The following is a 15,705-nucleotide window of genomic DNA, read 5'->3' as shown; positions in this document are numbered from 1 at the left end:
ATTTTTGTAGAGTAGCCTTTTGTCACTGCCTAATAATGAACATTCATATTGTTTTATTGTAACATAGTATTTTCATTTTCCCCTTGGAAAACGATGTAATGGAACATGCATTCTAATCAGTTAAATAGTAATTAAAAGCTTGGTATAAATGGTTAATTGTGGCAAAGCACCTTTGGGTGACTGACACCTTAAGGGCTTCAGCAGGCTGTGAAGAAGCCTGCAGGTGACAGCAGAGTCAATCAGGTGGTCACATGGTACCCAGGAGGCTGCCTGATTGGGGAAGGGCTGGGCACTCTGGGTGTAAGACCAGGCCCTGAGAAGCAGAACTGGCAGTTGCTACAGGGAAGCTGCTGGAGTAATGTCACCCAGTTGGAGAAGTCTACTTCCAGAACATCTGGAGGTCAGGGTAGGAATTATGGGGAAAAAAGGAGGTTCCTAGGGACCCAGTGGCAGTCCCAAGCCCTGAGGAAGTGGCTATAGGCCTAGAGCTGTGAAGAGGTCAGCCTAGTGAGAGCAATGGTATGCATGGGGGCCTGAGCAATGGGCCAGGACATATAAAAGAGGAGGGGCACACAAGGGCCTAGAGGAGACAGGCCAGCCTAGGAAAGGGGCTTAGAGGTTATAGACCTACTGAGGGGTAAGGTTAGCCCCTGAGTAGAACTGATGGTGAGGCCAGGGGCTCAGGTCAGTCCAGTTCAGTAAAGGGCAGCCAGATATAAGATCTCTGGGGCTCTACGCAAGCCCAGTGTGAGTTGACGGCTTTATGGTGGGGCCCAGGGGAGACTCCTGCTGAGTAGGAAGTTCAGCTGCTGCTAGACTGATCCCGTGGGACCTTGACTGGTCAATGCAAGGGGGCCAGGGTTTACAGGCCAAAGGGCAGGTATGCCCACTTCAAGAACAGGCCAAGGCTGTGGAGAGTTGCTGGCACTCTGACTGGTCCAGAGGTGTGGCCAGAGCCTAAAAGAGGCCAAAGCTTCCTCAATGGGGGGGGGGGGGGGGGGAGGCACTGCTGAGAGAGGATCAGAGGTAAGCCAGAAAGCAGGCTGGTATGAAGGAGGCTGAAGATCAGCCTCCTGATAGGAGGTATCCTATAAGGGGCCTGAGAGAGATGGGACCTGTGACTGAGAGGTAGGGTGCGAGATGGAGGTGGTAGCCAAAAGCCCAGGAGGAACATTGAGGAGCCCAGTGAAAGGAAGAAAGACTACGGCAGGTAGGTCTGCATTGGTCCTGAGGAATGACCTAAAACTACACCCTGCTGGGGTTGGATGGGGGTGGGGGGTGCCTGTGGGGGGGCAGTCTCCAGGAAATGCCATACCTGTGCCTCCCTAGTGAAAGGGGAGGATGTGGCACCAGAAATCCTCAGCCCCACTGCCTTGTGGGTGACTCTGTGGAAAGGAAAGACTAGGGAAGCACACCCTGACAAAAAGCACCAGGCTTTGGCAAAAGCACAGGGGCCAGGAGGGCCCAAGGCCCAAAGAGTGAGGGTTGGGGGACAACACATGGGCCAGGAGGGTCTGAGGTCCAACAAGTGAGGCCTAGTGGAAGGCCTGAGTGAGAGTTAGGCTCAGGCATATTGACAGACACCTGAGGCCTGAGTAGGTCAAATTATGGGTCCAGATATGTTAACAGATGCCTGGGGTCTGAGTGGGCTGAAGGCTAAGAGTGGAGTACAGGCACATTGACAGATACCTGAGGCCCAAGGGATGTAAGGCCCAGAAGCCCCAGTGAGCAGGTGAAGCAGTGGCCCCAGTGAAGGGACATGTGGCCCAGGCACGTCTAAGGACACCTGAGGCCATGTTGGACCAGAGGCCACGCCAAGGTATATCTGAAGATGTCTAAGGCCAAATTAGGACCAGTGGCTTGTTGTGGCCCAGCATTGGGGCCAGAAGAGTTGGAAGCCAGTTTGGATGCCATTTGCAAGGCATGGGACACGGTAAAGGGAAGGCTGGAGCCATGTATTATGCGCTTGGCATCAGGGAACAAAATGGGCAGCCTTCCACATTTTTTTCCATGAGGCTTTGTTGCATCACAGCACGGCAGGTGAGTCAGGGTGGACTACCCTAGACAAGTGGGCGGCAATATTGTGACTGGCCCTGGGATGGCCCTCTCACACTTACTACTAAGTCACTAAATTGTGACTATATGCATTTACTGAATTTCTGGAACTTTTGCTGAAAGATCTCCCTATGAACATCATGACTGATTCAGTTTTCAGCTTGGAAGAGCCAAACCTTGCTCAAGAAAGAGATACAATATGGTAACAACATGCCAATATCTCTTGAGGTGTAAATAATGCACTAAATTATTGCACCTTTTTTCCCACATGGAACTGTGGTCTGGAGAGATGAGAGGTTCCAGGATCTTCATCTAGCTTGTGGGCTCCAGGATCCAACATAATCATGCAAAAGTTATGCTGCTAAGGAAGAAAAATCACCGTAGTCAACTGACTGAGGCTAGCTTCAATGTTAATATAGAGTACATAAATGTATGGGCTATTTGGCTATTTTGGCTGGTCATTTTAAATGTATTTCAGTTTGTTATAACTACTGATGCTATTTTTAGAAGTGACAGATTGCACTATTTTTTTTCCTTGGTAGCATAAATTTTTACATTTGAACTTACCAGGTACAGCTGCCTCTCTTGAATGAAGGTAGGATGTACAAATTTAAGAACTATGATAGGTCTCCTCCATTTGTGAAAGCCCTTATCTTCAATGTAGTATGACCTCATGGTCCCCGTTGTGGAAGTCACATTGCTAAAGATAAACAAGGGTTTTGATAAATGAAAAGCATCTGAGACCAGAAGCCTGCTGCTTTTTATTAGCTCCTTAGGAAAGGGACTTCAGGGTTTGTGAATTTTATTAAGAACTGTGTTTCTTGTGTGGACTCATTAACACTTCAGTAGAATAGCTTTTTACTGAGGACACTATCCTCACAAGAAAACTTCTGTATTCAAGTCCAAGTCTGAAGGATATATTTGACCTTTATATGTGATAACTTTGGTCAAAAGGCATTCAATTGATTGCATGCTCCAGCCTATTAAATCTTTTTAGATGCACAACTAGAAATGGTAGATACCACAGAAGGGACCTGTGCAGCTGAACACCAATTTACTTTGAAAATTTTAGAAAAGCTCATAAATAATATAATCCTGTCATATAGTTCTTTATTTTGACAAGTGATGGTATCTTGTGAACTATGGCATAGTTTATTGAGCATGGTTGTTAGTCTTAGATCACTCATCTTTTTTCTGTTTTTCAGTAAGTTGTTGCAAAATGTTGGTAACCTCAAGGAGTCAAGCTCCATTATTTCTAGTGGTTCTTGACAGAGGTAGTGAGAGGAAAATCTCATAAAAGTGGCACTGTAGGACAGTTTCTTTATGTGGATGGCCGACTGGATTGGTGCAGTGTGATTTTTGACAGCTGTTTGCTCCCTCCAGTCATCTTCTATTTGAGAGGTGTAGATTTGCTATGATACCTCTTTCCTTCAGAATGATGTTTTTCAGAATTCATGTGATTACTGTATGTGTGGGGGTGGGCCTGGGGGAGATAAATGGTAGGGGAGTTCTTTTTTCTCATGGCACATCATTCAGAAAAACCTGTGTGGAAAGGGAATTATACTGTTGGAAGCAGATTTATCATATTTATAGGGCTGTGTAAAGTTAAAAAAAATGAGTAGAGATGGACTCCTGCATCAATGTTCAGGTCTCACACTGTATATAAGCCATGTAATGAGTGTCCTTGAAATAAAGAAAGGGACTGCTACACATTTGACGTATGACTTAGAATAAAACTGCATTGCTTTTAATAACATCTTTCTAATAAAAATCATACTGTTGTCAGTTTTGATCCTAACAATGTGACTCATACAATTAAGAAATTGCCTATAAATATGTAATATATTTACATAAATTATGTTGCCCACTTTGTGAATTGGAGTTCATTAATGTTTATATTTACCATCAATTAATAAACTCACAGAGAATGATACTGTTTTGCATTTATGTGAAGTGTATCGCTTCTGCACTGTTATATGTATACATAAATAAAATGGTTTTTATATCTGATTTCTGTGGAATAGGTGTGTCAAATTCATCAAGCCTTGTTGGCCCGGTGAGGCTGGAGTGGGACAAAACCTCAAGGCTGCTCTGGCAGGGTGCCAGATACAGCACCAGATCCAGCCCACATGCCAGATGTGCTGTTTGCTGCATATAGCTTCAGGGTCATTCTGAGACCCCGGGCTAGATCATATGGCTTCACAGGCCAGATTTGGCCCTCGGGCGATATGTTTGACACCCCGGCTGCAGATAATCAGAAGCTAAACATCCCAAAATTCTATGGAATTTACTAACATGAAGCTGTCTCACAATATTTTTCCCCCATGAGAAAGATCAAGTTTCACTTTGGAACCAGCGACATTTTCTAGCCCTTTTGGTTGTAGATTCAAGCAGAAAAAAGGAGGTCTTGGTTGTGTCCCCAGCCTTACCACTTATTCTCTGAGCTAACTAAATAATCTTATAACCTCTTTGTACTTTAAATTGGTTCTAAAACAGCTACAAACTTGCCTAACTCGCAAGGATTGTTATGTCTTATAAGCCATACTTAAGGTTTGAGATCTTCTGGTGAAAAGAGTTATGTAAACACAATTATTGTTTTGATTTATAGAAACCAGTATGTTGTTTTATGTGTGGGCCTTTAATGTAAAATTCCTTTAAATGTTCTGATAGTCATAATTACACTTAAGTTTAAACCTATTTCAATGCCAGTGCTGCTAAGTGTTCTACTGATGAACCACTAAGGATGTAAATCCAATAAATACACTTGTCTGATGCCTGGGACCTAATTAGCATTGATATAGTGCTTTACATCCCCAAAAGTGTTGTACAAATATTAACTAATTAATCCTCTCAAAGCCCGTGAGAGAGTAGTAAGTATTCGTTTCTTTATTTTATAAACGGAGCAACATAGAGGGAGGAGACAGAGGTTAAATGATTTGTCCGTGACCAAACAGGGATTCAGAAGCAATGCCTGAATTAGTCTCAAATTCCTTGATCTCCGTTGTTGAATGTATTTACTTTGTCTCTGTTTCATATATTTGAATGGACAGTACTCTAGGTACTGCTATTACTGTTTCTCATACATGCTCTCTTTCACTGTGCCAACAAAACAAAACACCTCGATATTATTACAAGTCCTAGATCACCAAGCCAAGTGGAAAACAAACATCTGTCATTTTGGATGTTTTTAAGTTGAAGAGTACTATATACGTATTGTGTATTTTAGGTAATCTGGTATATCTGCTTACAAACATTAAAGATTTTTTTTTTTTTTTTTTTGCCCAAAACGCAAGAAATCTGTTCACTTGCCCTGTCTAACCTCAGTTTTCCATAGTTAAACTCCTTAAATTTTCTGTCTACTCCTAGAATGAAAGGGCAATTTTGTTACTGTAGAGTATTTTAATTAATTCTTATATTTTAAATGTTAAAACTTTACATTTATCTAAACTGAAAATCATCTAAATAGGGACAAATGGTGATCAAGCCTTTACTCAGACAAATCAGATAGAATCTATTTTTTAAGAAGTGCATAAGATTGAAAAAAAACTGTGTATACATTTGGATCCTTTTATAATAGTATCTAAAAGGACCTGGAATATTTGCATAAGACCATTTTTCTTTCTTTCATCTTGCAGTAGAAATAGCTAGATTTAAAAAGCATAATGCCATTTGGTTTTGAGTTGATGGGAATGTGAAGTATTGATGGAATGTTAAATCAAAGGACTGGGTTCAGAAATCACGTGTGAAAGTGATGAAAAGGTAAATCTTACTAGTTGTTAAAATGTATTCCATAGTCCAGGTACACATTCTTGATATTAGACATAGAAAACTAAAATGAAAGTAGGTGTCTAACAATGATTCTATAAATATTGATTAAAAAATAATGCAAGATATTTCTTTTCTCAAGGGTTAATAGTATTTTTTTTTCCTGTTCTCTTCTTTCAACAGTGCTACCTAGCCACACTTGTGGAAACCCAGGAGAAATACCCAAAGGAGTACTTCATGGAACTAGGTTCAACATTGGAGACAAAATTAGATACAGCTGTGTATCAGGCTACATCCTGGAGGGCCATGCTATGCTAACGTGTATTGTGAGTCCTGGAAATGGTGCATCATGGGATTTTCCAGCTCCATTTTGCAGAGGTAAAAAATAAGAATTAATGGAGAAAATTCATTACTATTAGTGTTAGAGGACTGTATAAGATGTTGAGAAAACCCAGACAGTGATATTATTTTAGAATGTTTATAGATAATGCTGAAGTATTTGGTTCAACCTGTTATCTGGGGCCAGGTACAGACATTACACCTTTTCTGGTGTAAGTGATTGGAAGCTGGTCTATACCCATAACAGAACAGAAGTTTAGCACATATATTTTGGCTTAAAAATGGGAGAACGCAGTCTAAGATACCACCACCCCGGAAAGGACAAATGTGTGTTCTGTTGGCTACCAATGTAAACTACTCTGCCTACAGGAAACTGCATAACTTTATTTATTTTAAATAAAGTTAAAATAACTGTATAACTTTATTCCACTTCAGGCTTTTAGAAAGTCTGTACCTACCCTCAGTGTTACTGGCAATTGCTTCTTAATATTAGTAAACCATCACTGTTTTATCTAAGGTCTAAACCTACTCAGTTCAGTAAGCAGATTTTAAAATGATGATTTCCAGCAGTTCACACAAAGTGGAATCTGAGATTCATCAGCTTCTTGTCATTTAAATTGGATTATGTCTATGGTTATATTCACTTGCAGCAACAGCTGGCAAATACTGACCAGTGTCTCTGTCATACCTGGGTAATAGAAGCATAAATTCTCAATCCAATGCCCTCCTTTATGAATTCGTTTTTGTCAAGGCTTCCTTTGATAAAGGCTTTTATAATCTAGCTCCACAATGTAAAAATCTTACAATTGTTTCCCCCATTATATTTAATACATAAAAAGGATAAAAACTCTCTTTTACTTTAATAATAAAGAAAAAATATGGAGAAGTAAGGGAACTCAGTACACATTCTTAAAGTGACTCATGCTTTCTTAAACTGAAAGCAAGGAGATAAATCTGTTGATTACATTCCCCTTTTTAAGTATGGGAGAATATCAGTAGAACTTGTATATTCAACTAACTTTAACTTCAGGAAATTAAGTGTGGGCTTCTGTCAGCCATAGAGTAGACTGCGCCCTATCTAATGAAAACTCAGTTGAAGCTTTAAATCTTTCCTAAAACCATGCAAAGCCTTACACAAACTCTATCTCACTGGCAAAAAAGTGACTCAAACTGGTTTTCTTAGACGGGAGGACCAGGCTGTTATGCTACAGTTTTTTTCTATCTAGCTCCTTGAATGCCTGCTCTTTCTCAGTGGCAATGACTAGGCAGCTTTATCTCTCTGCACCCCAAATCAGCATTTTCAAGGTTTAGATCCCCTTTGATTGTGGGGTTCAGTCTGCAAAGAGTATGCTCTGCCACCTTGGATAAAGTCTTTCTCCTTGATAACACCAGACCATTTTCATAGTTTTATATTGTATTGGATTTTCTTTTTATGACTAATTTTAAATAAAGTCATAGCAGTCAGGTGGGATAGTATCTTACAGTTAAACTGAAATAAATAGCTTCCTCCCTTTTACACACTGTGTGCATCAACATGAACAATTAATGCAAGGCAATAAACTCCAGAGCCATTTAAGTTAGAGAAAACTGCTCCCAGGTGCACTGTCTACACGTGTGCCCAGGAAAGCAGCAATTTGAGCCAGGGTTGAGTAGGCCCCTGGCTGTTTGGGTTGACTGGGCACAATTTATACCCATGATCAGCGTTCACACTTGTGTTTAAGTGCAATAAATCCATCAATTTATGGCAGAGTTAATTAATTTACTGTTCCCTAATACTGGTGCATGTGTAGATTGCAGTGCTTTACTGTGGAGATAATTAGTCTACTCTGCAGTAAAAAGCACAACTGGATGTATCCTCTGGTCGCATCTACATGAGACACTACGCTGCTGTAGCGACAAGCTATCGTGATGTTGTTTATCGCTACAGCAATGTAGTGTCAGCGGGCACTAACCATGACATTGCCGCTACTGTGTAGTAGCAACGAGGGTAGTAATCAATGGCTTGATGTCTAATTGGCAGCCAGTATCAAGTAGAGTGCCCCAGGGGTTGGTCCTGGGGCCAGTTTTGTTCAATGTCTTCATCAACAACCTAGAAGATGGCACTCTCAGAAAGTTTTTCAGATGACACCAAGCTGGGGGGATTAGTAGAGACGTTGAAGGTTATGGCTAGGATTCAGTGACCTAGACAAATTGGAGAATTAGACCAAAAGAAATCTCATGAGGTTCAACAAGGACCAGTGCAAAGTCCTGCACTTAGGACTGAACAATCCCATGCACCACTACATGCTGGGGGCTGACTCACTGGGCAGCAGCTCTACAGAAAAGGACCTGGGTGTTACAGTGGACAATAAGCTAAATATGAGCCAGTAGTGTGCCCTTGTTGCCAAGAAGGCTAATGGCATACTGGGCTGCATTGAAAGATGTGTTGCCAGTAGGTCAAGGAAAGTGATTCTTCCCCTCTATTCAGCACTGGTGAGGCTACATCTGTAGTACTGTGTTCAGTTTTGGGCCCCCGCTACAGAAAGGATGTGGACAAATTGGAGACAGTCCAGAGGAGGGCAAGAAAAAAGGTGAGGGGGCTGAGGGACATGACTTGTGAGGAAAGATTGAGGGAACTGGGATTGTTTAGTCTAGAGAAAAGAAGGCTGATGGGAGAATTTAATTTTAGACAACACTAAATTGAAAAGAACTGTAACAGAGATCAAGTATTGGTGAAGACATGTTATAGAACTCAGCTTGCAGGTTTAAACTTCTGTGTGATGGGCCTCTAACTCCTTTAAATTTTTGCTCCCCTCCCATTTCTCTTCTGCACAGACCCAGAGTATCTCTTGCCCCTTTCCCCACTAAAGCAATCCTCTGTGAGACCCAGAACCAGGAGCACTGATTCAGTTCCATCTTGAACTTCCTTTAAAATAAAATTATGAAGAAAATAATTACATTTCAGAGTATTACATTTACTACACTGATTTATGAAATGTGAAAAGAACATAAAAATAACCTAATATAATGTTAAGGATCCTGTCTGACTTTACTCATTTGAGTAGAGACTGCTAACATTATGAACACAAATTGGGTTAGTTTATTTGTAAGCTTTCCCTCACACTGTGAACAAACTAATAGTGTGTGTGTATGGGGGAAATGAAAGAAAGCATTGTTGACTAAAGAAACATAATCGTTATAGAGAGAATAGAATAGGAGACAAATTAACAGATGCAGGCAGGAATATCAAGAAGGCCCAAAAGGATCGAACAGTAATTAATCAAGTTTGTGAATTAAAATGGTGACTGAAACGTATAGCAGAGAAGAATTTTCAGTGAAGGAGAATAGACATCCATTGTATGTTGAGAGAACAAGAAAATTAAGGCTAAGCACAGATATTCAGGCAGGTTAGCAAGTCATGCCTTACCAACCTGATTGCCTTTTGGGACTGGTTCTGTGGGTGCGGGGAGACCAGTGGATACTGTATACCTTGATTTTAGCAAGGCTTTTGATACAGTTTCCCACAGAATTCTCACAGGCAAGCTAAGGAAGTATGGCCTGGATAAACGGACTGTAAAGTGGATAGAAAACTGTGGGGGTTAAGAGCAGCCTTCAACTACCTGAAGTGGGGTTTGAGAGAGGATGGAGCTAGACTGGTCTCAGTGATGACAGATGACAGAACAAGGAGCAATGGTCTCAAGTTGCAGCAAGGGAAGTTTAGGTTAGATATTAGGAAGAATTTTCTCACTAGGAGGGTAGTAAAACACTGGAACAGGTTACCCAGAGAGGTGGTGGAAGCTCCTCCTTGGATGTTTTCAAAACTTGGCTAGACAAAGCTTTGGCTGGGATGATCTAGTTGGGGATGGTCCTGCTTTGAGGAGGGGGTTGGACTAGATGACCTCCTGAGGTCCCTTCCAATCTAATTTTCTATGATTCTATACCTAATGAGTTAAGGCACTCATCTATGAAACATGAAAAGTGCAGCCCAGGGACTGCTGGGGCCAGCCCTGGGCTGTACTGGGAACTGTACAGAAGTTTGGGAGTTAGATAGTTCTAAAAATGTCCAACCCAATTTAAGATAGAGTCCCTCAGGTAGGGTTAGCTATACAGACAAGAATTTCCTTAGTGTTTTTTTAGACTGATCTAATCTTCCCAGAATTTCTGTACGGTTCACACTTAAATCGACGTAACTAGGGGTCTAGGTTTAAGGTCCACACCTGGGTGAACTAAGTCAGATTGTGTGGCCATTTTTAATGTGATCTAACCTCCTTCTCCCCCTTTTCCCCCTGAACTTCTATACCTAGCCTAAAAGAGTTGCAAGTTATTCAACATATATAAGCTGAAAAAGGGAATTACCTCAAACATGTAATTAATTCTCCAGAAGAAAAGCTCTCAGTTTTTGAGGGTTAGTTAACTTTGTGTGTCTGCACATGTATGCATGAATACACGTGTTAGCTATGTATTTTAATTATTTATTTTGGCCTCTTCATTTCATTGGAGAGTCTTCATAGCCAGCAGGGAAAATATACACTTTCATTACCATATCTATGATGAGCCTATGCTGAGATGTTTCCTGCTAGTTGTTAAACCAAGGATTCATTTACTATTTCTGGGGGTGCAACAGAGATTTAAAAGAGGATGGGGGGAAAAAAGCAACGATTTTTTTTCCAGTTCAAGGACAGAAGAAAAGTGTCTTAAGGTCATTACTTTTTACAATTCTTACAAAGAAGAATAGCTTTTGCATCAGTGTATATCCTAACACACTTAGCTAATCCTTAACTAACTTGGGTGTCTTGATACCTGAGGTAGTAAAGGTTCTATGGTTTACTAGCTAATGTTTGTTGCTCAACCAAAGGTTAATCAAGACAAGATTTTTCTGTCCTATGAACATTTTTAATACTTCAACATTTTGCTTTAGGCAAAGCCAAGCCTAAGTGAAAACTAGAGAGAGAAGGGACACAGTTCCTGTACCCCAGCCAAATAGCCTAGCCAATAGTAGGAGCACTTACTTGAAATGTAGAAGAAACAAATTCAGGTCCCTGATTTGAACTTCACTGGTCAAGGACTTGAACCTGGATTATCTGTTACTTAACCCCTGGGCTAGCAGGGGATATGTTTATTATTATTGTCTGCCAATGGGATATGTTTATTAGAAATTCTATTCTGGACCTGGAAAGTCTTTGTAAAGAAAGATGATTCTTACAGTATCTTTTCACAAAATATTTCAGTGTTGAGGGAATCATTTGGTTTGAAAATGCCCAACCTGGCCATCTTGTTGGCTGTGAATTATATAACTAAACAAGAGAAATGAAGGCTCAAAACAAAACTTCAAAGATGATTGTGTCTACAAGGCATCAGACCTTTTTATTGTGTTTATCAACATTATCTGAACTGTTCAATGTTTGAGTTCAGAACAAAGGTGTCAGAATGGAAGCACCAGTGATAAGTGTCTTAAGGGAAAGAAAGCAGGTTATACAAGAGTAAATGCTTATTGAGTAATACAGGCATGACCAACAAACAAATAGAAGAGGCCAGGTCATGGCTGTGCCCCTTCTGTATTTGGAGCACAGAGAGCAGAAAAAAATGTGACATGAGGGCAGATCTATAGTGCAGAGGGAGGCTATGAAATAAAGTATCTTTGAAAAAGGGCAAGAAATAGAAATTTGGAGAGAAGTGACTTATAAGGGATGAGATAATGGGGGTAATAGAAGAGAAAGGTTTATGAAGAAGCATTATGGAAGTGCCAGAAAGGAATAAGATGATCTAATAAACTATAGAACTTCCTGAAATAGGTCACCTGAAGAAATGTCTCAAGAGGGAAGGATTCCCTAGTGACACTGGCTGTACTTCTTTATTATTGAAGTGGTATGTATGAAAATCTGGGCTGTTCTTAATTTGGCTATAAAGAGAGACACGTTAACCTGTGCTTTTGAAAATTAAGTTGTGTTTGAAAATTAAGGCACCTACCTCATCTTTGTGGAGAATTGCTATGTTAAAGAATGTAGTGTTGAAAATGAATCAATATTCTCAAATGAATTTAATTATTAAATCACTGGGAAGAAGCCTAGGATTCCTTATAGAAACTGAAAAAATAGTCTTCAGCTGTCTAGTAGGATAATATAAACAGAAGACATGGTCTTATCAGGCTGTTTAGTAGAGTGATGTTTTAGTACTATAGTGAAAATACTGACATAAAAAGTAGGAGAGGGTTTTAATTAATGAAATTTAGGGAACTGAATAATCCATAACCTGCTGTCTTTCTAAGGCAAGTTTCCTTCTTACATAACAGTTTTCCAAGAGGCAGCACTATCAACTTGTAATCTAGTCTGATTTTAAAAGATAACATTTGTTCCAGAGCCCCATACCCATTTTTGGGGCTGCATAGTCACATTTCCCCATTTAAAAACTGCAACAAACACAACAAAACATCCCAAAAAAAAAACAAGTGAAAAAACAAACAAGTCCACTGTAGCCCCAGTAGCTAACATGGAGCAGGGGTTGGCACCCAGTGGCCTGCAGGGCAAATTCAGCCCTTCAGGAGATCGGATCTGGCTCATGGAAGCTTGGTGAACCAGAAGCAACCTGTGGCCTGGACAGAGGCATCCTCAGGATCTGGTCCCTCTGTGGCATCTACTGATTGCCTATCCCTCCTTGCTCCATTCCTGCAGTGCCTCAAATGTAAACTTGTCAAAACCCTGTCTCAGGTAGAAAGAGGTTTTAGTTTTATTTTGTTTCTTAGTGTTCTTCCCCCAAAAGTGAATATGCCATCTACGTCCACATGAGCACGGATGTTTGTTTCCCCAGGGACAAGAAGGAACTTGTCGCTAAGGAACACCTGGGCCACATGCCCTCTGGTGCACAGCAGGTTACCCCAGGAGGGGTAGGGGAGGCTGGGTCCAGCAAGAGAACTAGCCCCAGCAGCTTTACCTGGGGTCCTGGGGGCCTCAGGGAGCTGCAATCACAGCATTCCTGCAGCTGGGAGCCTAGCTGGCAGGTGGAGCATGACTCTGGCAGGCCAGGCTCAGTTTTTGGGTGGCACGCGCTACCAACACATGCTCTGCCTCACTTTTTTAAGCTGCAGGGTTTTTTTGACCCAAGGTAACAGCACAAGGAATGCCTGAATGTGCAGTATGTGATGCTGCAGAGGGGTCTGTGGCACCACATACCACACGTCCACCCTCATTTGGACACAGCTGACTTAGAAACTTAGTTCCTACAGCAGAGGTCCCATTAACTTGTAATAAAACTTATCATTCTGAGTAGAGCTGGAAAGGGATTTGTTTTTGCATCCACAAGATGTTTTACTTTTTCAAGAGAAATCCCATAATTGGACACATTCAAGTCCTTTTGAAATTTTGATCTAGAAAGCGCCTTTTCATATATAAGTGACATAATGTATATTTAATTGAGGTGAAGTTGAGCAACTCTAATAGGAGAGAGATGCAAAAGGGGGATCGTGAAACTCTAGCCCAAAGCATAAAACAGGCACCCTGGATATGGGGGATATAGCCTCAAGCCCTTCCTCTAAATTTGGGCAATGTACAGATTTGAACCATAGTACCTATATTAAAAGTAAGTGTGTTATTCTAGATCACTGGATAGAATGTAACTAGTGCTCAGACCACCCTGTTTTACCATAATCCTGACCAGCTCTAGTTCTGAGTTACTTTGTTACTTTTGAAAATTTTACCCCTTGTAAAAAATCAGCAAGGAATATTTTTGTCCTTTACATTTCTTCTATCTGAAATATTTTAAGTAACACATTAATATTGTTACTTGAAACTATATTAATTGGGAAAAAGTGCATGTGGTGGAGGGGGCAGGGGGAAGAGTTGTTATTTTACTTTAAGCAAGGCTCTTTCTTAAAATACTAAATTATTTTAAGACTCCTTTTCCCTCCTTCCCATTTTTTTAACCATTATCTAAACATGGCTTGGAAATGAAAACAGGAATATTTCTGGTTAACAGCTTATTTTCTTCATTGTAATATGACTTGAAATTTATACATGCATCTTTCTGTCAAAGGAAATACTGTTACCTAGTAAATGTGACAACATTTTTTATAGAAATAGAAACACTGGTCAGCTTGGTATCAGACATACAAAAACAGTTTTGTCTTTCATTTCTTTTTTATAGATTTGGAAGTGGGAGTAAGCAGTCTTATGGTGAAATAACTAATTGCCAGTTGGGTCTAGATCTGATCAATGTGTCTAATGAACATGTAATACTTTATATCATTCTAACACCCAATGATGTTTCTGAACAGTATGAATTTTAACAATTTGTCAGTCGGCACTGACAATTTTACTTCTAAATTTATATCATTAGGTGTTATAAAGTGGCAGTTTAAATGTATAATTTCATGAAGTAGTTTTGCCTGTTTTCATGTATTAACAGTTTCTAGAATACCTAGTGCTAATATATACAAACAATTATTTGTTATGATTTATATTGATCTGTTTTCTGCTGTTACATATTTTAATAAGTGAGGGACAAATAAATAGTTTCCCAAGAATCAGGTATAGAAAAATGCCACTTAATAAAGAGCTGTTTTAGTGATACTTTTAATAAAGCAGACTAAGTAATGTGTGCCCATGGCTCATTTAAGACTGTCTAAAGCTGCAATATTCTTTAATTGATAAGACTTACATAATGTGACTGAAAATTACAATATGACACTTGCTGGTGCTTCATAAAATGTCAATCAAGGTTTTTTTAACTGTACCTATTCTGTTGCTAGTGATAAAGGAGCAAGGAAGAGATCTGATGTTACATAGTATAGGGAAAAAAGACTTGTGTTGTTTTGGGTTTTTTTCTATAACTGACTGTGGATTCTATGATATTTAAATCACAACTGTGTTTTTATCAGTTATGTTACATCATTATCAAAGTAAAATGAATCCTAATAATCTGACAAATCAGGAGTAAATAGTGTCAATTAAGATTGAGCAGGATTGTCTTGATGAGCTGAATCTAGGTTCTAAATTAAGTTTAAGTTTAAAAGGGTTAGACTCAAGTGATTCAACTACTGGTTGTAATGCTGTTCAATAAGCAAATAAGAATTTCTACACATATTTTACTCAAGAATAGAGCCAATTACTGAGCAGTAAGCATCAGCATCTACACGTGCAGATGCTTACTACAGAATAATATGCTCTAATCCTGAGTAAACTTTCTACTTGTAAATACAAGTAGCAAATTTTACTCAGGAGCAATTACTGTGCAGCATGCCACGTGTAGACAGCTGACTGGTGACCAGGCAGCAGAGGAAGGGAAACTGCTCCCTGTCCCCTGGAGCTGCCTGCTGTCAGGACAGGTTCCACCACTGGAGCCTGGGCAGGGACAAAGTCCCCCTACCCCAGCAGCAGGGAGCTCCCAGACTCTGCTTTGCAATCATGATCACAGAGCGGGGGCTGGGAAATTCATATCTCCCAGCCTTGGCTTTGCGATCTCAGAACGAAGGATGGGAGATAAGAATCTCCTAGCCCTGAAGTTTATTTTATTTTATTTTAAAATAAAATTAAAGATGCAAGGTAGTATAAAGCTCTGAAGATAACGAAACAAAAC

At 40.2% G+C, this 15,705-nt stretch overlaps 1 protein-coding gene across 1 annotated transcript in view; it reads left to right on the top strand.

The window, feature by feature from the left end:
- CSMD1 (CUB and Sushi multiple domains 1) overlaps positions 1–15,705 on the top strand; it is a 2,292,800-nt gene that overhangs the window by 1,012,455 nt on the left and 1,264,640 nt on the right. The window contains exon 4 of the mRNA XM_019488443.2: positions 6,004–6,198. Coding sequence (XP_019343988.2) covers positions 6,004–6,198 — 195 coding nt within the window. The remainder of the gene's footprint in view (positions 1–6,003; positions 6,199–15,705) is intronic.

The sequence above is a fragment of the Alligator mississippiensis genome, chromosome 1 (genome assembly GCF_030867095.1).
Source record: "Alligator mississippiensis isolate rAllMis1 chromosome 1, rAllMis1, whole genome shotgun sequence".
NCBI lineage: Eukaryota > Metazoa > Chordata > Crocodylia > Alligatoridae > Alligator > Alligator mississippiensis.
The sequence above is the reverse complement of the archived record's forward strand: the minus strand, read 5'-3'. Positions and strand labels throughout refer to the sequence as shown.